Source organism: Lissotriton vulgaris, chromosome 1_2, assembly GCF_964263255.1.
Source record: "Lissotriton vulgaris chromosome 1_2, aLisVul1.2, whole genome shotgun sequence".
Lineage (NCBI taxonomy): Eukaryota > Metazoa > Chordata > Amphibia > Caudata > Salamandridae > Lissotriton > Lissotriton vulgaris.
Window position 1 is genome coordinate 184605193 of NC_141686.1, and position 23150 is coordinate 184628342.

At 42.8% G+C, this 23150-nt stretch overlaps 1 protein-coding gene across 1 annotated transcript in view; it reads left to right on the forward strand.

Annotated features, from left to right (window-relative positions):
- Positions 1-23150, forward strand: part of LOC147734859 (aggrecan core protein-like) — a 164354-nt gene that overhangs the window by 96809 nt on the left and 44395 nt on the right. Inside the window, exons 3-5 of the mRNA XM_086952512.1 lie at positions 1269-1409; positions 2221-2335; positions 19682-19754. Of these exons, the coding sequence (XP_086808638.1) occupies positions 1269-1409; positions 2221-2335; positions 19682-19754 (329 nt within the window). The remainder of the gene's footprint in view (positions 1-1268; positions 1410-2220; positions 2336-19681; positions 19755-23150) is intronic.

Sequence of the window (23150 nt, forward strand, 5' to 3'; positions counted from 1 at the left end):
TTGTCTTTTTTAATATCTGCCAATATGGACGCTACTTTTTCAAGAAAATATCCCTGAAAGGTGTCACCAAGGCTGCACCATATTTGAACTGAAATCCAGATTGGCGAAGCCGGTTGCTCCAATTTGAGAGAAAAAGCTCCCAAAAAAGTGACTAAGGGAAAAGGTAAAAATTGACTGGCCACAATTACTTGACAAATCTGACCCGAGCTCCACCTCAGGTGGTCTGAACTTTTGACCCGGTCCAGATAGCCGCAGTTGGCGCACTTCACTTTTAAGCACTAGAAAGTAAATTTTTGTATTTGATATTTAAAGATTCATATCTCCAGTTTCCTTCATTGGACTTTTGTCATTTTTGTGTTCTTTTTAAAGTTAAGAATATTCTCAATTTTTAGACAGTAAAATTGTAATTTTATTGTATTTTGTTCCTTACTTATTTAGTGTTTTAGTGAAATGAAATGCTTTACATACCTGTCTCCTAATTTAAGCCTGATTGCTTACCAGCAAAGCTACCAGGGGTTGAGCAAGGAGTAATTTATTGAGAATTGACTGGACCTTATTTGTGATAGTGCTACACAATCTATACAATCTGTGAGACAGTTGTATCACACATGCTTAATCTGTGCTGAGCCAAGATCCAGACATGTGTATAGCTGGGGCACTAAAGGCAAAGGCACATTTCCAACACCATGCAGGGGATCTTTCCATCCCAACACATGGTGCAATAATCAAATTATCTGTATCAATAGTTCTTTAAACTTTCCATTGTTAGTTATGTCAATAGAAAAGGTGATACAATTAACAAATAATGTTCTTTAAAGACATTATGTTAAGATGAAATATCAGTAATGCCAGCAATAATGCTATTTGAGATGTCATACATGATGTAATATGTGAGGTCATAAGCAACGCATGACCATGTCCAAGTTATGGGCAGTGTACTGAACTATAACTGCCAAATGTAAATGGTTTTAAGCTTTACTTTAGTAACTCTATCTCTCTATGTATCTCTCTATCTATCTATCTATCTATCTATCTATCTACCCATAAATCTCAAGATAGATAGATAGATAGATAGATAGATAGATAGATAGATAGATAGATAGATAGATAGATAGATAGATAGATAGATAGATAGTTATTTAAAATGGCACATCCGTATTATGATTTCACTGACATTTGAAAAACATTCTTACATTATTTGGGGCTAAAAACAACAAGCAATAAACAAGGTATTTCATTAATAAAACTTTCTTTACTTTCTATTTAAGGGAGCATGCTTCGCCATAAATTCTCACCTAGCCTCTATCCATACCCTTGAGGAAAATGACTTTGTGTATACTTTGATGGGTAAACCTAGTGACCCATCTACCGGAGCAGCTTATTGGATAGGCGGACATGACACATTCAAGGTGAGTGACTGCCGAGCGGAATCAAATAGAATGTAAATGTAAGGTGTTTTGTAGCGCGCTCAATTACTACTGGAGTATCCTGGCGCGAATGACCGCTGGGGAACCCGTCCTGGCTTTCCCTGTGAGATGGTCCCATGCTGGGTATCTCCAAGGTGAAGCCAGGCATCCCCGGCGTCTGTGGGGGGCCGTTGTAGAGATGAGGCAAGCTTAATGCCCAGAGTTACCGAGTGTGATCACTGCCCAAAGTGGGCACCGAGGCGAGAATTATCAGTCCGCTGACCTTGGTCCTCGACCCTGCCGCGTCGGGAATCGAACCCTGGTCCCGGGCCGTTCTCAGCCTCCGGGTCTGCCGCCTCTAACCAGTGAGCCACACCTTTCTACAGAATGCATGCCTCATATGTTTGCCATCCCTACTTTTCTTCCTAGTTCACACTCAGGCCCTGATTACAAGCTCAGATGTAATTTCTCTCCATAATTTATTTTGCATAGCACATTTTTCCACAAAATCCTGCTGAAATGTGCATGTAAAAAAACAGGCCAGGGTCAACATTGTCAAACACTGTATGGGCATTCGTGTGGATTCTCTGATTCTCAAATGGAAAGAGTCTAGTCAAACCTGCTAGGCCAGGTCATCCCTAACTCGCAACATGAGCAACCCAGGAGGACCAGTTTCACTTAGGGTCAATCAGGCAGATGTAGCTAAGTTACAAGGGAATTTTCTTTTACGCCAAGTTAATACATCTTGACTGATACTTTGTTAATCTATGAGTGCTTTGAATTAATCGCATTGATTTGCTCTTCTTATTTAAAGGATGGAAATTTCATGTTTTCTGATGGATCTAAAATGGCATTTACGTATTTTTCTGCGGGGAACCCTAATAACTTTGAAAACGAATCCTACATCGGATCCTGGTACTTGCAAAATGGTGAGTAGATTCTTATGAAACTAAATATTTATTCATTCTCCCCTTCACAGCTGCAGAAAGAGCACTACATTTATGTAGAGTCAGAAATCAAAGGACCTCAATTTATAAATGTTACAAAGTAAGTATCTCCAGGATGTCAGGTAGTTGATTCCAAGTACATTTTTATTTGTAGATCATCAACAGGAAACTTAGATAAAGCCAATATGGTAATTAGGCTATAAAGTATGCCCCACCAGGAGCAGTATATCCTTCCTGCTCAGCCTGCTGACACCAACTCACAACATCATGCACCCAACATTCTATGCAATCATCAGGTTCCATGCACAAAAAGGCTGAACACGAGGAAAGGGCAAAGAAAGAAGAAGAGCATGAAATAACCTCACAACAATAAACCACCTTCTATATTCCAAACAATTTTCCAAACTGGGATGGCGTTCAACCTCTAGACTGAGCCGGTCCTAGGGGAGACTGACTGAGCCACAGTGACTGCGGCTCCAGGTGAGGGCGGTGTGGAGGAAATGAGTGGACCACCCGCAGTTGATCTGGGGATCACCTCCCAACCACCTTCTCCTGAGCTGGAGCCGTATCAGGCAAGGTTGATACTGGGCTGCCTCTCCTTGAGTTGCCCATACATAATGAGAGGTCTCCCTCCCAAGTGGACATCAGGGGTTGCAGATGAGGTGGACAGTACTTTCCTCATGTTGACAGCTTGTGGCTCATTACCTCATCCCAGGCTGTCTTATCCTTGTGACATGCCCTGACTGTGACTTTACCTCATAGCCTATATCACTCATAACAACAGCTCTAGTGATGACAGCGAGGGTGGCCTTTACCACGGACCTCAATGGTCAATCTTGGGGCTGTGCAAGAGGGTCAGGTGAAAAATTGAACTGAACGCTTGCCTGCATGTGCTGTTGTCTTTTTGGCTCTTCCCTTTAACTATAGTTGGCTTGGGGCCAGAGTGGTCCTGAGACATCCTTATTAGTTCCCATAAGAGCCTCATGTCCATTGGTACCCCTGGACAGATTCTGTGCAACACAATACCTTGGGGCAGATTTGCGAGAAAGTGACTTAGTGCATTCACTTTCAGAGCACAGGTATGCGACATACTTACATATGTCATATTCCTGTGCTCTCCCCTGCGCTGGCACACAAACAGCTGCCATTTTCTGGGTCAGGTACCCTTGCACCCTGGTGCAAGGATTCCTGCGTAGTGGGGGAATCACTACAGACATTGTCCTCTTTCAATGAGGGATGTAGAATGCAGCACGCATTGAAAGAGTAAAAAACGAGGAGAAATAAAAAGCATTTCTCCTCGTTGCGCCTCCCTATGCCTCCCCAGGGGAGATGTATCATTCACACACATTTCCAAATGTATGATTCCTCTTAAATCTGGAAATGTGTCTGGTTCCATAGGTGTTGCTGGGAACACCCACAGCAACACCCATTGAACGCCCCTTTCACGCAAAGTGCTGCTGTAAAGGGGCTGGGTGGCTTTTCCTGTCCTTGTAAATATGGAGCAGTGAAATACGCCACCAGTATGTCACAAAAAGTGATGTACTGGTGGTGAAGGGGGCTTGTCAATCTGCCTCCTAATCTCTACTAGGTGAGGATGAGGGTCAACTACCAGGGACGCTACTTCCTGAGGAAAAACAAGGACCCAAATCTACATGGCCAAACAAAGATGGATACATTTACAACTCCACCATGAGGCATACTGGAGGCATACTGGACCCGCACTACAACATCTGCAGATCACTCACTCTACTTACACTTGAGGATGTTAGTGTAGTGTCTGAGTGTAAAACACTAGTGGAACTGTATGTGAGTTGGCCTGTAAGCAACACTCTCTGAAATGAAACACATAAAAAGACTTTCCAAAAACTATACATTAAAAAAATAGTATGCTCCCATCACTGCTCAATATGCATGTCTCAGAGACTCAACAGTAGTTATGCTTCAAATGGAGAGTACTATTTTGTTTCCCCTCTTCGACCTCAGAGCCAGACGTTGTGTCTCATAGTCAATTTGAAACCTAGGCCTCAATGCACTTTCGGAATTTCATGTGTGTTGAGCCAAAAGAAAGTCAGAGCAACAGATTCACGTATAGTAGGATGAGTCAGGGTCCAGTTACCTTGCAGGGAGCATTCTCAACAGTTAGGGCATTACAAAGGGCTTGATATGTGAATCATTTTGCCCATATCCAGCAATAGGTCAGGCTGTGTCTCATCTACAGTGGGGGGTAGAGGGACATGTGATGAGTGTGGAACTTCATCATGAGTCCCATGGCAGCCTGTTTAATAGGATCAGTTTATGATCATTTAATTTATTTACCACAGTTTAACTGGAAATTTACTTTACTAAGAAACTCAGAAATGACCACAAAAGAAACCACTAGAGCTCTTGACCCTTAGTATAGTGAAGCCTAGCTGTCTAAGGCTTCATCGGGAGGTGGTGTGAAGTATATGATCCAAGCTTGGTGCAACATATAACATCAGTAAATAATTAATTGTCCAGCAGGGCTTTCATTTTAGAAGACAATATATTTTTTACCAGCACACAACACAATCCCACACATCAAACGAAAAAAAACAAGAATATGGAATCTAATTTGTAAACTAGCTTCTTACAGCAACTGGCCCCTTTGTTTACTAATTGAAACTGCCCCAGTAGGACATGTCACTATGTGCAGTGCAAACATTTTGGCCTGCATGCCTTAGACCGAGAAAGGCGTAGGCACAGATATAAGAAAAGGCCATGTTTTATTGGTTCTGGCCATAGCATAGAGAATCTTTGCTAGCGGAACCTCCTTTGCTGCCACCTGAAAAACAAAACAAAGTGTAGAGCCAACATTGGTGGTTGCACTAGTGATCCAGATAATGCAGCAGTAACTCCGGTGTGTGGTGAGCAATGTGGATCTCGCACAAAGTATGTTCAAGCACTTTAGTTAATTCTCGTGAAAGCACCAAGCGTGGTTGTAACAATCTAAGAATTCAGCTGCCAGACGCTATGTCTAATAGTTTTTACATTTCTTTGTTTCGTATGCCTTCATGCAAAAAAAAGTGATAGACACGTTATCAGGGTTGTGCCAAAGACTTCAGTTCAGAAAAGGTTCCTTAGGTGATGATGGGTTCCCAGCCTGCATCATTCTAGATACTGTTTAAGAAATTCTTTATGATCCTCGTTAGTGAAATGAGAGAAGAAGCGCATCACATAGACAGACACATAATATTAGTGTACCTCAAAACCAACTGGCCAGTTGTTAAGCCTAACGGGTATTGCCCATTTGATTGCACTCTTTGCAGGGATGTTTAGTTAGGAGCAAAAATGTAAGCTGATTAGAGAATTTGTCCTATTGATTTATGATAAAGGAAGATAGACCTCAACGACTCACATTTCTTCTGAACCTATGTGATATCGACATCTCTGGATTTCTTTTAATCAGATTGTATTTCTTCTGGCGATTGCATTTAAAGTTGAATATATATGTTTAACCTCCCATAGATACTTGGTAAATATTGGCCTTTTATTATTTCCATTGCTTTATTATCATTAATCGACCCTACAGCCATGACCATACATATAACTATATAAAGAAATGTTGGTAAGTAATGTATTTCATGCCTATACTGGACATTATCAATCAGATTAAAATGTATCTCTTCTCTTAGATAACAATCCTACTAGTCGTGACTAAAATATTAATATTCAACATGAATAAAACTTCACGTCATCCAAGGTGTCCAGAGTTGATCATCTGCAGCTGTAATCACAAAAACTCGCAGCTCTCTCAGCTGCTGTGAACCAAAAATTGGTCTTGTTCTGTAGTTTCTGGTGGAATTGCAATATAGTTCGAGAGTGATACTCAGATATAGGTATTGCTTTTTCTAATAATGAGCTGCTAAATTTGACTTTTCATGTGAAGGCGAAGTTCCTGTTTTCTTATAAAAAAAATTGGAAACTCCTTTATTTGTAGTACTTAAATCTTAAAACTGATTTACCATTTTGGACTCATCCACAATATCTCTTATGCATTGTAATATTGCGCTTCATTGATACCACTGAGCCTTATAGTAACTGGAAATCCCTTGCAATCCAAAGTACAATAAAATGTGTATATTAGATGCTTTAAATGCTTCTGAAAGTCCTACCAAATGTGAAAAACCATACACAACTTTTAATTTGTTAAATTACTTTAGCTATTAAAGTTAGCTAGAAAAGCCTTTGGTGCATTTGAACATGTTTTAACAAGAGAAATCGATCTTATCGCATCTATATAATGCTTATGAAAATTGTATAAAATTGTATATTATGCAAAGCAAGACCTCCAGGAATATTGACTAAAGCCCAGGTCATAATTCGACTTCTTCTGTCAGTATATAATTATTTCTAGAAATTCTGGGATTGCTATTTTGCCAGATAAAATTGTCAATCTTGGACTCTAGTTTTGAAGAATCTAGAACATAAAGTGGTGAAAAGATTCCTTCTTCCGGGTCAAGCGAGGAGTGCTTCCGGTAGCAGGAAGCAGGACAGAGCAGTGGGTTCAAGCCGCAGCAGGAGCCGGATGACTCTTACACTGAGCTGACTTGGGCCTGGTCTGGTGGCGGCTTGGGCGTCAGCCGGCTCTCGCTGAGTCCTGCCAGGCTGCTGCCCCTGACCTACTGCTGCCCCCCACTACTGCTGATAGCTGGCCACCACACCACAGCCACCGGTTCATCTATCCAAGCCCCGTCTATCGGTCAATGAGACTGCCCGTGCCAACAGAGTGACTGCCCGTGTGGACACTGTAGTGGGGCAGCAGACTCAGGCCACTCACGGTTGATTGCTTTGCCCCAACTGCTCTCTTATCCCTACCACTGTTAGCAGCTAGCTACAAATTACCTATAGCGTACAGCTGGGCTTCCACCCTGGAAGAGGGCCTACAGGGGGAGCCCTGTGCAGGCATTTTGGCATTGTGGCACTGTGGTGGTGGAGAGTGGTAGAGAGTGTGGGCGCTCCAGCCAGACGCAGTATGTAGCCTCAACAGCCTCAATGGCGTCTTCGTAATTCCAGCTCAGCAGCTTTAAAGGGGTCCGCTTTCTGCTGAATAGCTTAAAAGTTACCCAAAAAGATTAAGCTCTCATCCTACCATCAGTAACAAGCTAGATAGCCATTCTCTCCAAACAAATTAGTGCACTCAAATCTAGTGGGTTAACTTCACACAAAGAAAAGTAATTTAAAAAATGAACACATTAAAATACAAGGAAAACTAACATAAAATAATCCCAAAGGAAAATGCATCAATCAGTTATTGACACAGCCCCACAGCCACAGGAATGATAGGACTGACAGGGCTGGGGGCAAGTGTTAGGTTACTTCACTGAAACTTTCAAAAAGGTGAGATGTGTCAAATTCAGGCGGATGCCCGGGCAGAAGTCTAACAACCTGAAGCAAGGTGCAAAAAACTAAATATAAAAAAAAACAGTCAAGGCAGTAAACCGAGGCTATACCCAAAGGAGTCCTTTAATTTTGCCAATCCAACTAATGTTCAGGAACACAGAAAAAAGGGAAACAAGAGCACAAGCTCTAGATTCTCCTTCAATAAATATAATATCCTCGACGCCTGGAGAGATACCAGGTCTTCTGATGCCATAAGCCTCTCAGAGGACAGCTATAGTGCCACTCATTCAGCTACAGCGAAGTGTGCTGCCTTGTTGTTTCCAGGACCAAAGGAAAGTCCGTTTGCCATCTCTGCTTGCTTTCCCGGCTGCTGCCTCCCCTCAACGAGGATTCGCTGGTGTGAGCGAGCCCTGCAATTGGCTGGGCTAGCCTGACGCTCCCAGCTAGAGTCCCCTGGGTAGAGGCTAGGGGCAAAACACCATCAGCGAGACGGGGGACTGCGAGGACCAGCATTCTCCACGCAGCGCAGCTGGTTCCTCTTCCCCCGCCGCTCACGCCCACGGGCATGCCCACCGCCCACTCCCATAAAACCTTTCGTGACACACGCTTCGCGGGTGCCACTCATTCAGCTACAACGAAGTGTGCTGCCTTGTTGTTTCCAGGACCAAAGGAAAGTCCGTTTGCAATCTCTGCTTGCTTTCCCGGCTGCTGCCTCCCATCAACGAGGATTCGCTGGTGTGAGCGAGCCCTGCAATCGGCAGGGCTAGCCTGACGCTCCCAGCTAGAGTCCCCTGGGTGGAGGCTAGGGGCAAAACACCATCAGCGAGACGGGGGACTGCGAGGACCAGCATTCTCCACGCAGCGCAGCTGGTTCCTCTTCCCCCGCCGCTCACGCCCACGGACACGCCCACCGCCCACTCCCATAAAACCTTTCGTGACACCCGCTTCGCGGGTGCCACTCATTCAGCTACAGCGAAGTGTGCTGCCTTGTTGTTTCCAGGACCAAAGGAAAGTCCGTATGCCATCTCTGCTTGCTTTCCTGGCTGCTGCCTCCCCTCAACGAGGATTCACTGGTGTGAGCGAGCCCTGCAATCGGCAGGGCTAGCCTGACGCTCCCAGCCAGAGTCCCCTGGGTAGAGGCTAGGGGCAAAACACCATCAGCGAGACGGGGTAATGCGAGGACCAGCATTCTCCATGCAGCGCAGCTGGTTCCTCTTCCCCCGCCGCTCATGCCCACGGACACGCCCACCGCCCACTCCCATAAAACCTTTCGTGACACCCGCTTCGCGGGTGCCACTCATTCAGCTACAGCGAAGTGTGCTGCCTTGTTGTTTCCAGGACCAAAGGAAAGTCTGTTTGCCATCTCTGCTTGCTTTCCCGGCTGCTGCCTCCCCTCAGCGAGGATTCGCTGGTGTGAGCCAGCCCTGCAATCGGCAGGGCTAGCCTGACGCTCCCAGCTAGAGTCCCCTGGGTAGAGGCTAGGGGCAAAACACCATCAGCGAGACGGGGGACTGCGAGGACCAGCATTCTCCACTCAGCGCAGCTGGTTCCTCTTCCCCCGCCGCTCACGCCCACGGACACGCCCACCGCCCACTCCCATAAAACCTTTCGTGACACCCGCTTCGCGGGTGCCACTCATTCAGCTACAGCGAAGTGTGCTGCCTTGTTGTTTCCAGGACCAAAGGAAAGTCCGTATGCCATCTCTGCTTGCTTTCCCGACTGCTGCCTCCCCTCAACGAGGATTCACTGGTGTGAGCGAGCCCTGCAATCGGCAGGGCTAGCCTGACGCTCCCAGCCAGAGTCCCCTGGGTAGAGGCTAGGGGCAAAACACCATCAGCGAGACGGGGGAATGCGAGGACCAGCATTCTCCACGCAGCGCAGCTGGTTCCTCTTCCCCCGCCGCTCACACCCACGGACACGTCCACCGCCCACTCCCATAAAACCTTTCGTGACACCCGCTTCGCGGGTGCCACTCATTCAGCTACAGCGAAGTGTGCTGCCTTGTTTTTTCCAGGACCAAAGGAAAGTCCGTTTGCCATCTCTGCTTGCTTTCCCGGCTGCTGCCTCCCCTCAACGAGGATTCGCTGGTGTGAGCGAGCCCTGAAATCGGCAGGGCTAGCCTGACACTCCCAGCTAGAGTCCCCTGGGTAGAGGCTAGGGGCAAAACACCATCAGCGAGACGGGGGACTGCGAGGACCAGCATTCTCCACGCAGCGCAGCTGGTTCCTCTTCCCCCGCCGCTTACGCCCACGGACACGCCCATCGACTACAAGTATAACAAGCATTTACAATGCAATGGTCTCGGCATTATTAAAGGTCTAAATTATTAAAGGTTAAATTGTCTATGGTCTAGAGGTTACAATTGGTGTGGAGTGCAAAAAAACGATGGATTTGGGCCCAGATCTTTGGACAGGGGTGAATGTGTGACATTGATCTACATTCGGTCCATCACCTGTTTTGTTTGCAAATACCGCCATAAGTGCGCTGGGGATGCCCAGACGTGGGTCCCAGGCACTCCACACCACTGGAGTCAAGCTAGCCGGGCTGATGAGAGGTGTTACCTCGAAACCGGTCCGGTCCTCGGATGCTTGATTCCGTTCTGGGAAGGTCATGGCTTTTGTAGTTCGGACTGGACTGTTCCCATGGGGCACAGGGTCAGAGCTGATTTGCATATCGCCATTGTCTAACCCGGGGTGGTGTGGAGTGCAAAAAAACGATGGATTTGGGCCCAGATCTTTGGACTGGGGTGAATGTGTGACATTGATCCACATTCGGTCCATCACTTGTTTTGTTTGCAAATACCGCCATAAGTGCGCTGGGGATGCCCAGACGTGGGTCCCAGGCACTCCGCACCACTGGAGTCAAGCTAGCCGGGCTGATGAGAGGTGTTACCTCGGAACCGGTCCGGTCCTCGGATGCTTGATTCCGTTCTGGGAAGGACATGGCTTTTGTAGTTCGGACTGGACTGTTTTCATGGGGCACAGGGTCAGAGCTGATTTGCATATCGCCATTGTCTAACCCGGGGTGGTGTGGAGTGCAAAAAAATGATGGATTTGGGCCCAGATCTTTGGACTGGGGTGAATGTGTGACATTGATCCACATTCGGTCCATCACCTGTTTTGTTTGCAAATACCGCCATAAATGCGCTGGGGATGCCCAGACGTGGGTCCCAGGCACTCCACACCACTGGAGTCAAGCTAGCCGGGCTCATGAGAGGTGTTACCTCAAAACCGGTCCGGTCCTCGGATGCTTGATTCCGTTCTGGGAAGGACATGGCTTTTGTAGTTCGGACTGGACTGTTCCCATGGGGCACAGGGTCAGAGCTGATTTGCATATCGCCATTGTCTAACCCGGGGTGGTGTGGAGTGCAAAAAAACGATGGATTTGGGCCCAGATCTTTGGACTAGGGTGAATGTGTGACATTGATCCACATTCAGTCCATCACCTGTTTTGTTTGCAAATACCGCCATAAGTGTGCTGGGGATGCCCAGACGTGGGTCCCAGGAACTCCACACCACTAGAGTCAAGCTAGCCGGGCTGATGAGAGGTGTTACCTCGGAACCGGTCCGGTCCTCGGATGCTTGATTCCGTTCTGGGAAGGACATGGCTTTTGTAGTTCGGACTGGACTGTTCCCATGGGGCACAGGGTCAGAGCTGATTTGCATATCGCCATTGTCCAACCCAGGGTGGTGTGGAGTGCAAAAAACGATGGATTTGGGCCCAGATCTTTGGACTGGGGTGAATGTGTGACATTGATCCACATTCGGTCCATCACCTGTTTTGTTTGTTAAGTTATTGAAGTCCTACAGGCGGAAATCAACAAGTTAGCAGGGAAGTGGCCTCCCTTGTGTATCCTCTGGGTGGGGGATTTCAATTGGGCCACCTGTTTCCATAGTACCAAACAAGTTTGTGGGCTGCTGGATACAGAGGGTCAACCTCGTCCACATTTTATTCATACACCATGGGGCGAGGCTTTAAATTCTATTTTTATTGAAAGTTACCTGTGTGCAACGGATACCCTAGTCAGAAGTCCCTTATTACAGTGCCCTACTTACGTTGGAGGAGGTAAGGAAAGTACTTTTGATGTTATGTTCATATCAAGAAAGTTTGCCCCCCCTTGTTTTTAACTTTGAGGTGAAACCAAAGTATGCTAGCTAATATAATCTTTTCACTGTTTCCCTCATTATAAAAGCCCAGGACGGGAAGGGAGAAGGTTGCCCCATTCAGTGTAAACCCAATTAAGGATTGATATTGAAATGGGGAAAATTAAACCCTGTTCAGTTTGAGGAGAAAACCATCAAGGCAAACTCAAACCCTATCTTGAGATGCCTCCAATATGATTCTTTCCCTGATAAGGTTGTACAGGAATTTGAATCGATCTGTATGGATGTAGCTGAATGCCTAACAAGATCACCATAGAGTAGGGAAGTTCAGGAGATGAGGTTGTTTAACGCTATGTTTCAGATCCCAAAAGAATCTTAAAAATGCCCTCCACGTGAACCCCTGCAAAAAAATTTAACTAAAAGTGCAAGACAGGCTTATAAAAATACTATCAATCAAAGGAATGAAGACCTGAGAAGGTTAGCCTGGAAAGATCTGGAAAGAGCCAGTGCGCTCACAGATACCTAATATTTTTGGGAGGTCATAAATCGCCCCCATTCTCGGATGAGGCTAGGCGTGTGTACTTATTGATTCTGTTGGAAGCTTTGGAATCCCATTTCTCGGTCATATTTAATCCAAATCATATTCCATTGTAGGAGAAAGGAGAGGATTTGTTATTAGATCTAACTCAGTGCTTCACTTACAGTGGCTGAGGTCGTGGAGGCCTTGGCAAAGGGAATCTGTTTGAAAGCCCCAGACCCTGATGGGGTCCCACTATACCTGTTCAAAAGTAATCTCAACCTTTGGGCACCCCTGCTGACTAATGTTTTCAAAGCAGTGGTGATTGGCCCTATCCTAGCATCCTGGAAGCAGGCCATTGTGGTCTCAGTGTATAAAAAGGCCAACAAGAATGACCCCCCTCTTACAGGCCAATTTCCCTTATCGATGCCATAAGTACTGGGGAGGCTCATTCTTGCCCGTCTTAAGATCTGGGCGAGTAACACTGGGATCATATCAAAAACGCAATATGGCTTCAGCAGGGGGATGGGCACCACAGAACAGTGCCTCACCCTGTCTCTGATTATGCATAAGTACATGAAGGCCAGGAGGGGCTCTATCCACCTAGCCTTCATGGAGTTGTTCAGTGCCTTTGTCACTGGCAATCGGGAGAAATTGTGGGGACAAATGGAGAAAATGGGTATTGAAGAAGCTCTCCCCTCCCTCCTGCGCAGGCTTCATGTGTCCACCACAGTTGCCATACAATATGCCTGCGGGGGGAGAAGACTAAGCATCTTGTCTCCACAGAAGGTGTTTAACAGGGGTGCATTTTAGCTCCATTTCTCATTTCATTGTACACTAGTGGCCTAATGGCCTAGAGGTATTTTTAATAGAGAAGGAACTTGATTTCCATAGAATAGGAGGCAATCCAGCCCTACTGTTGTCAGATGCGGTTGACACTGTGTTAATGGCCTGGACAGCCAACTGCCTTCAAAAATCTATGAACGCTTTTAAAGATTTTATGTCAGCATTGGACCTAAAAGTTAATTTCATTAAATCGTATATCATGGTGTGTGGCCCCAAATCAACCAAAACAAGAAGATTTACTGTAAGGGATAAGACCATTTATAAGTTGACCAACTTTACATGTTTGGGTAACATTTTTATTTATAAAATGAACTGGGATTCTCTTATCACTACAAGGGTATAACATACTAGCCTGGAAGTGGAGGGCTTATTCCACTTTGCCTGTAAGTTAGGCCATAAGCTGGTAATGGAGTTTATTACCCTTTATAAAGCAAAATGCTTATCTGTTGCATCTTACAGGGCAGGAGTGTAAGATCATCAAAAAAGTCGTCACTTACAAGTTTTAGAAAATAAATTCATGAAAAGACAATAATGATTCCAAAAAGCACCCCCACATTGTTTTGTCACTCTGAGGTAGGGCTGGATAATTGAACTGATATTGCCCTTTGCTTCTCTGGGCCAACATGTGGTTGTCTGAGGACTTCCAGCCCGATTCATGAAGCTAAATTGCGCTCGCAAAGGGCCAGATTCTGAGAATCTGGCCCTTTGCGAGTGCAATTTTTGTATTTGGGATTCAACATCCCAAATGCAAAAATCGCTATTTGCGAAATCGCATATTTGCGAGGAATTGGATTTAAGGAATCTCTAATAGAGATTCCTTAAATGCAATTCATTAACCAATTGGAAATTGCGAATTCGCAATATTTGGTCGCTATTTACCGCGAAGTCTGACTTCGTGGTAAATAGCGAAAAAATAGTAAAAAGCACTTTAGTGCATTTTTTTCTGTTGCATGTTACACACACACACATGTCCTTTGGACATGTGTGTGCGCAGCACCTGTTTAAATTTGCATTTCAGGGGTGCTACAGGGTATCCTTTGGACACCCCTGGCACCCTTGAAATCGCTATCTTATTTGCGATTAGCTAATGAATGGGGAGTTGTTCCTGATTTGCGATTAGCAATTTGCTAATCGCAAATAAGGATTGTGAAGGAATCGCTATTTATTTTGTGATTCCTACATGAATCCCATTTTGCAAGTCTGTAATAGCGATTCCTTGTGAATCGCTATTACAGACTCGCAAAACGGGTCTTTGATTAATATTAATTGATTAATATAGCAGTTAATGTTTTCAAGGGAATTTATCAAGGACTGCATACATCTTGATAAGGCTTTAGCAACACCTTGGCTTTGATTTGTGAGAGAAAAATTCCATGAGACTGGTCTTGGGCACTTCTATGATAATCCTGCTAGTATCTATACAAATGCAAAAAACATCATAAAATAGGCCCATTACTCTGAGGCAAATGCGCATTGCCTACAATTTTTAGTGCCAGGACACCCATGCTTACAACAGCAAGTTTAACCATCTTTCACCACCAATTTTCGGACAAGATTATTTATAACTAGACTCTGCTTACGCATTTTGCACTTTCTAGTGGCATTTCCCACACAGTCAGGATGGGTTGATAAACGTATCCCTTGCTCGGGTGACACTCTAGCGGCTCAGAGCACTTTGTACTCTATGCTGTTTTTCCCTCTTTATAAAGAGCTGAGGGTACAATTTGTAATCCCAATTTTTAGAGGAATTTGGTCCTGTACTTACATAGATGGTTTTAATTGTTTGCACTCTTTGTCTACTGTTTCTATTTGCACTGATGTCACCAACTATATTAAAGCTGCATTGTCAATAGGAAAAGAATATGAGTCACAATCGATAAACAGGTCTTTTAATTTATTTTTAAACTTTTATATAAACAATCATTTATATTGATGAAATTTGCTGATCGATATTATGGCCTGTTGCTCTGGGCAACGGGTATATGGGATTAATTTCCTTTGGAAAATACAAATTGCCTAAATTCTATGAAATATGCATTTGTATTGATTTTATTATGGTCCATGGGACCAAATTAAGTTACTTTTGACTTTAAGTAAAAGCAGATTATATAAAACAATAGCATTGGCTTACATCTATGATGCATAGCCTACCTAAATGTATCTGGCATAGGTATGGGTGAAGCCTGTGCATGTTAATATTAGGATATGTCCTAATGGAGCCCAATGGAGACTAGAAAACACAGGAGAAGTGCAAACCCCTCCTCTGATTGTTCTGATCGATGGACCCTGTCTCTGCGTCGAGGATGGCACCCCACAAAGGATGTCAGATATCTGGCTGCCGAAGGATCAGCCTGCAGAGTCTCGGTCCAGCCTGGAAGTAATTCTCCTCTATTTTGTAAGGGGGAGAGAAGGACTTTTATACTAAAGTGGTCACTCCGGGGATTTTTCTAGAATCAATATGTTTTGGAAACATTTGCTAATCCCCTGCTAATTCTCTTCTACGCAAACATGATAATGCACAGCTGGCGGTTGGCCATGGATGAAAAAAAGTGGTGACCCTTATACAGAATAAATCTATCGTGCATGGGGACATGTCTATGTACATCAGGTAGAGGGATTAAGATATGGTACCAAAAGCCTGATGTCAGAGAGAGAGAAGTAAGCTACTAGGTAAAAGGTCACCTCTGCGAAACCGCTATGTTGTGTGGATGGGACAACATGTTTATAATCTGTATGTATATGATGGGACCAACTAAAGGACATAACAGTTAATTACACTCACAATACCACTTCTAGATGGGTAATTTTGAAAAATACATTAATGACCAAATCTTTCTTTAAGTAAAATATTCTACATGGGTAAATGGCCCTCATTAAAGGCACTCTCATTAATTAAGTATGCTTGGGATTTATGGGATTTATATATTTTTTTTAAACTGTGGCAATATTTCTTCTTCAAGATATGGTACCATAAATAAGTAAAATTATTTTTTGGAAAGACAACCTACCCCAAATGCTTATATAAAATATTTATAATTGAAAACTATCACTTCCACTTGAACTGCTTCTCAAGTTTATTCCATGCAAAATTGGCTATATATCAACAGACTGCTTGGGCACTGTCATGACTGAAATGGCGTTCCAAGTCACACATGAATCAACTATTTGAAAACACTCTACTCACAACATCCCGCTAGATTATCAACGACCACTCACAAGCACAAGTCCACTCAATGCTACTGGTAACTAAAACCTGGCAAATCAAACAACCACGGAAGAAGCAAGTGACAACCATGTGCTAATAATATCAAAGAACATCAGAAGCAAAGGAACCCTGGGCCCCAATGGCCTCCCTGGACAACTTTTCAAAGAGGACTCCGCATTTTTCGGCAATAATACTTACCCCGATATCCAAGTTCTGTATGAGTAACTCAACAGTTCCTACAGCCTGGAAAGGCTCCCAACTACCACCAATCCATAAAAAAGGTGACAGAGTAGATCCAACCAACTGCAGGATGATAGCGCTCCTGGATATCGAGACAAAGGAATATGCAAATTTGCTTCTACAAGACCTATAAAACTGGGCTAAGGAGGATGGAATATTAGTTCAGAAGCATAAACATAAGATAACATTCTAGCCCTAGCATACCTGGTGTACCCTTTTTGCATGCTTTTTGACATGCGGTGACTGTGTCAACAGAACCTTACTCTGGTGAACATTACAAAACTGTGGGATCCCAACCAGGCTGCTAAATGCCATTGTTGCCCTCTATATCAGAACCTGGGAACGCATCAAACTAACCCGGAAGAGAGCCACAAGGAAGATATACACAGACCAAGGGTTGAAGCATGGCTGCGTGTTGGCACTGTTCCTCTTTCATTTATATACTGCAGATCTTGGCAAAACAATATACAAATCCAACCTGTTAGAACCCAAAAATGGGACGACCAGACTGTTCTTGATGCAATACCCTGATGACATGGTCTTAATGGACCACACAAAGAAGGTCCTGAAAAGAGCACTGGATGCCCAATGAAGAAAATTAATTGAGAACAAATGCTAGTAAAACAAAGGTAGTCATCTTTGAAAAACATGTTAACAAACTTAAATATCTGTGGAAAATGGGCTACCTGAAAATATCCACAACAACCAAGTATAACAACCTGAGGGTATGGATCATAAGCAACTCAAGCTGAAAGCCCTCTGTAAACTAAATTCTAAATTGTGTAGTCTAACAACTGAGCATCTTTGAGAGGTTACAAAGGCCAAGCTAATTCCTTCAATAGCCTACGGGCAACTAGTCTTTCCTGGGGCCATAATTAACATTATGGAGTCTGCCAACTGCTGAGCATTCAAACTCATTTTCCAGATACCAGCCCAAGCCAGTAATGCTCGAGTACGGCTTGAATTTTGACTAAGTAAACAAATGTATGAACACTGGGCAACGGTCTACCACTATTATCGAGGGGTATGTGCTGCGCCTCAACACACAATAAAAGCAACCCTAAAAGAAATTTTCACATAAGGCAAAAGTCCATGGGCAGATACTCTATCAACTGCCGTCACTGAGTTGCACCTTGATTTGTCCGAATCGGGCTAATTTATTCATCAACCGGTTCTGCTTAAAACAATTTTAAGGAAACAAGTAAGAATATTATCAAAGTGAGATAACATGGGGGCTGTAGAGTCCTCTAGCAGCAACTTTGGGATTTTAGCCAGATCTTACAATGACAAACTGAGGTAGCCATACCTTGACTCAGCTCTGAACAAATCAATACTAAAGCAAACCATTTCAGTCAGACTCATGGTTATTCCAATAAAATACATAAACACCCACTGGAAATCCCTCCTGCAGACTGTGCCATCAGTTTGAGGAGTCCCTGGCCCACATAGTTTGCATCTGCCCTGAACTGAGACATGCACAATGCACTTCATTAAAACCCCTGTTTTTAAAATATGGCATCTGTACAGCCTAGATTCAATGACGCTTCTCTTTAACTTAGAGATCCCCATGAAACTGGCTAAATTAGCGCACAACAACTTAAAGAACTCATAAACAAAGATTGAGCCCTGGTCTGTAGTAAGACCTCCGTCCCAAATCTGTGAGCATATATTAGGTATTTATGGACCTTTATTTAATGTTCTTTGAAACCATTTGAAATGAATCGATACAACGCTGTTTTTGTGAATGATTGAAGAAGGTTCTTGGAAAGACACACCATGCACTGCCTTTTGGAACAATTTTTATTATTTGAAAAAATTCATTTATTTACTTACTTACTTACTAATTCTTTCGTTTTTACACCCAAATTTGTTTTGGAATGTGCTACTATTTCTAAATCTTCATTCATTTATAGAGAACTGTATTAGCACATATTCTCTAGAAATGTGCCACATCTGTTGCAGAGTTCCTTATTGGTCAAACTAGTTTAGAGTTTGGGAAATAGGGAACTATACAACAAATGTGGCAGAGCACCCATTCCAGTAAACTGGTGATCCACCCACTCCCTTTAGTGTCAGACAGACTGTCATATTTCTGCACCCTGGTCCTCCAATGGCTTCACTGGAAGAAACCTTACACCGATGTAATGACTTGAGGCTGGTAGTGTAAGTACATCAAACTATCTATCGTATAAAGAGTGCCCAGTCTACTGTACTTTTTATCTGTTCAGGGCAGCCAGGGGCCCATCATAAAGCTCTCTGTCAGGCCAGCACAGATCCCGAAATATGCAACATTTTAAATTGGGTCCTAAATCTCCAAATTAAACATTGATGAGGGAGATTTGTCTGCTTGTTGGCTTACTGATTCATTATTAACCATTATGAAGTATAAATGGTAAATTACTTAAGTTTGATGATACTGTTGATGATTTATGTGTGTTATCAAAAAAACATGCCATACATGTTATGCTGGTATATTTTGACAAAGTTGTTAGTTATAAGAACATAATATGTTAAAAGAATATTGAATTCTTAAAATAATATACTCCTCACTCCTCCAAATTTACTAGGAGAATTAAATCATCTCATGTTGAAAGGATACTTCTAAGCTGTTCTATTTACTATTGTGGAATTGTACATTGTATTTGTTTACTTTATTAAAACTTGGTAATGCTAATATCGTGAATGCTAAGTTTTCATTGATATTTAATTGCCAAACGTTATAACATGTACATGTATCTTGTCACAGTGCTATTATTCAATATTGTATTGTCCTTTTAATACATTAGTGCATATATAAATAGGATAAGTTACTCATGCTCCTATAATATAGGTCTTTTGTTTAAGTCATGTACCTGCCCAAACCCATAAAAACAATTATATACTTGACTGATTGCATCTATTAAACCTTTATTGTATTACTCTATCTGTTGAAAATCTTTATCTGTATTAGTACTAAAAATGGAAAATGTTGAAAGAAAGGACTTTTGTTAAGGATGCCTAACACAATATAACAAAAACAGTGATGTAACACTTGTCATGTCTTCTCTTTGCTCTAGGACACATGACCTGGAATACTTATTCTTTGAAAAAAACCTTCCCTTATGTCTGTAAATATAACCTCAATAATCGGTAAGACTCTATCAGTTATACAGCATTCCTGAAATTATAAATATACTTCAAAGCACAACTCTAAAATCTTTGTGCAGTGCTCTATCGTCATTGTAAAACAACCCTAGTCAAGATGTATGCATATATATATATTCAGGAAAGAGACTGCTGGCAATTCAACACTCTTTGCCAGCAGCAGCCACCCTCCCCAACTGATCAACAGTATCCCCTACGGGGAATTACTTAGGCTCCGCAGGAACTGCTCCAGAAATTCTGACTTCGAGGCGGCTGCCTCGGAGTGCGTTTCCCGCTTTAAGACAAGGGGATACGGCGAAAAACTGTTGAAAAAGACTCTGGATAAAGTGAGGAAAATCGAAAGAGGGACCCTCCTCACCTCGAACCCTATACGGGGAAGACGTGGGGAGAAGGAAACCAACAAAAAAGGGAAATTCAGGTTGATCACCCCATATTCATCAGGAGCGAAAGATGTAAGAATGATGCTCATAAAAAACTGGCACATTCTGTTGACCGATAATGTACTTAAGGAAGACCTACCAACACATCCACTCCTTACGTTTAGCAAAGCAGGATCAGTGGGCGACATGTTAGTAACCAGCCACCTTGAGAAATTGGCCCCTAGAGTTAACACCTTAAGAGAGCAAAAAGGCTCTTACCCCTGCGGCTGCTGCAAAGCGTGTGCAGGCAGTAAACGGGTCCTGTCCTACATAATAACAGTAACAGGGAGAAAAATGACCATCAACAAGTTTATCACCTGTAGTACGCAGTACGCCGTCTATTGCTTACATTGCCCGTGTGGCCTCAGCTACATTGGAAGCACTATTAAGGAGCTCAAATTAAGAATACTTGAGCACCTTAGTGTTATAGACAAGGCGGACCAGGCCTACCCGGTGGCTCGCCATTTTGCTGAGAACCATGGGCGGGACCGTAACAAACTACAATATTTTGGTATTGATATTGTGCCCCCAAATGTGAGGGATAGTGACCGCCTAAGACGATTACGGAGGTTGGAATCAAGATACATTATAGACCTCTCCACGAAACATCCGAAAGGCCTCAATAGTGGGGAAGAGTTGGCATCCCATCTGGGAAAATAAGAGATACTGCTCACAGTACTGAATTTAGAACTTGAACACTGTTGGAACATAATCTTGCAATGCGACCTAGTTTGAGTCGGAATGTATCTCTTATTGTTAAGTCCTCCTCATTGTACATGATGGTTCTGTATATATAATGTTTGATACTCGTCAGGTTAATTATAATTCTAATCAGATCTATAGGATTTGATTTGTTTTCTATGATCATGTTTTTTATGAACATGAATTTTGTAACTATGAATTTACGATTGCAATATGATGAAATCTATATTCTCAGCACTCGAAGATAATATTTCAGTGCAAATGACTTACGCTTAGCTTACATTAACTATGCAACCTTAAATGAGTTTATATGTATGATTGTTTGATAATGCTGCCATGACTTTACTTAGAGATTGAACTCAGTAGGATTAACTAACTGAGCTTATTGAAACAAGGAGCTGTCATGCCAAATTTTTCCCGCCGTTGCACCTACTGCATCTGTCTGTATAAAATGTTCTCTTTCTTTATGAGTAATTTTTCCATGTATAAAAACAAAATGCGACTTATAAATTATGTTGGACTTGTTTGACATGTAAGATAAGGGACATTAGCCGATCCACGGCTTGATTTTTTGGTTCATTTTAAGAACTTGTTTATATTATAAGCATCACTATTTCATATAGGGCGAGTGCCCATCTATGGGCTTCACTGTACTTAATTGAAGTATTGATTGTGACACACTACATCTAGGTCATTTAAAGATGGCGCGCCCTTTTGGATGTTGTGATGACAGTCCTTTGTCTATGTCCATGTCCGTAATGAGCTAGCAGCTTTAAAAATATGTCGACATTGTTTTCTGTGTAACACACACTGACGAAGGCAGCACGCCGAAACGCGTCTGTGTGAGCCCCTTCCCTTCGAGTGCTGTTCATCTTCTTGTGTATATCAGGAGGAATTGGAGCACTATATATATATATATATATATATATATATATATATATATATATATATATATATATATATATATATATATATATATATATATATATATATTATATATATATATATATATATTACCTACTGGCGGTCGCCAGTAGGTATATATAGTTAGGATTTTTTCTCTATGGGATTTTTGAAAATTCTATGTCTAATAACTTTGGCGTTTGTGGACGGAATTGGCTGAGATTTTCAGGAAAATGGAACATTTTGTTTCTGAGCAGCCCCTGACAATTTGGGGGGGTTTCGTCAAGGGGGGGGCGAGAAAAAAGGGGGGTCCCAAAACGCGTTTTTCCCATGTTAATTTCCATAGGGCGGTTGGCCTCACTTTTAGCTCGAACGGCTGAATGGATTTGCACGAAACTTGGCAAAATTGTAGGGACTGTTAGCCCGATGTGCCTTTGCTAGGTCTCAATATATGTGCTCCAGTGGATTTTGAGTAATTTAGGTTCAAAAAAAGATATATATCTGGGCGGAGCCTAACCACACATCTGATCTGATTGGCTGTCAGCACTTCATCCAAGAAGTGTTGGCAGCCATCTTGGGACCAATATACATGATAGCACCTCATTAAAAAGCATTGTAGTTAATAGAGGGTTTTAGGACTTTAGTTATATTATAAATCATTTGTTGATGGTACCATACTCGCTTTAGGAATTGTGGTGGGTTCTAAGGTGATTTTACCATGTGAAAAAAACTTCTGCTGTGATATCATGAATATTGTTTGAAAGAAAACTAATATCTCATGATTTTCCCACAGTGGTTTGGAAGGGGATCTATAAGCTAAACTGAAAGCATATTTTCTGTAAATTCACATTATCTTTCTCAGTCATGTGAAAATGAAGTCTGACATTCTCAGTAAAACATGTACATCCAACAAGGACAGAGACTGTCAGTTGATTCCTTTGTGTTCTACTGCAGCCTCCTAGAGTGTTCTAAAGAACAACTAGAGCGCTAACAGTCCTACTTATTACAAAGGTATGGCACACCTGAAGCCATCTTGATTGGAATAAAGTGGTAACTCTTAAAACATTTAATTTAAAAAGAAACAACATGAGGGGGTATATTTTGCCATAGAAAGTATGATTAGTGCTGCAGAATGAAAAATTAGGGCACATTTTGAGTGACTTCTCAAATCCTTTTCTATTTCATTAAAACATTCTGACATGCAGTCTCCCAAAATGGCCACCAGAGACAAAAGAGCCCAAATGTAGCCCAAATATCACCCAGATGTAGCCCAAGTATAGCCCAATGAAAGAATGTCCCAGAGTGTTCTAAAGAACAACTAGAGCGCTAACAGTCCTACTTATTACAAAGGTATGGC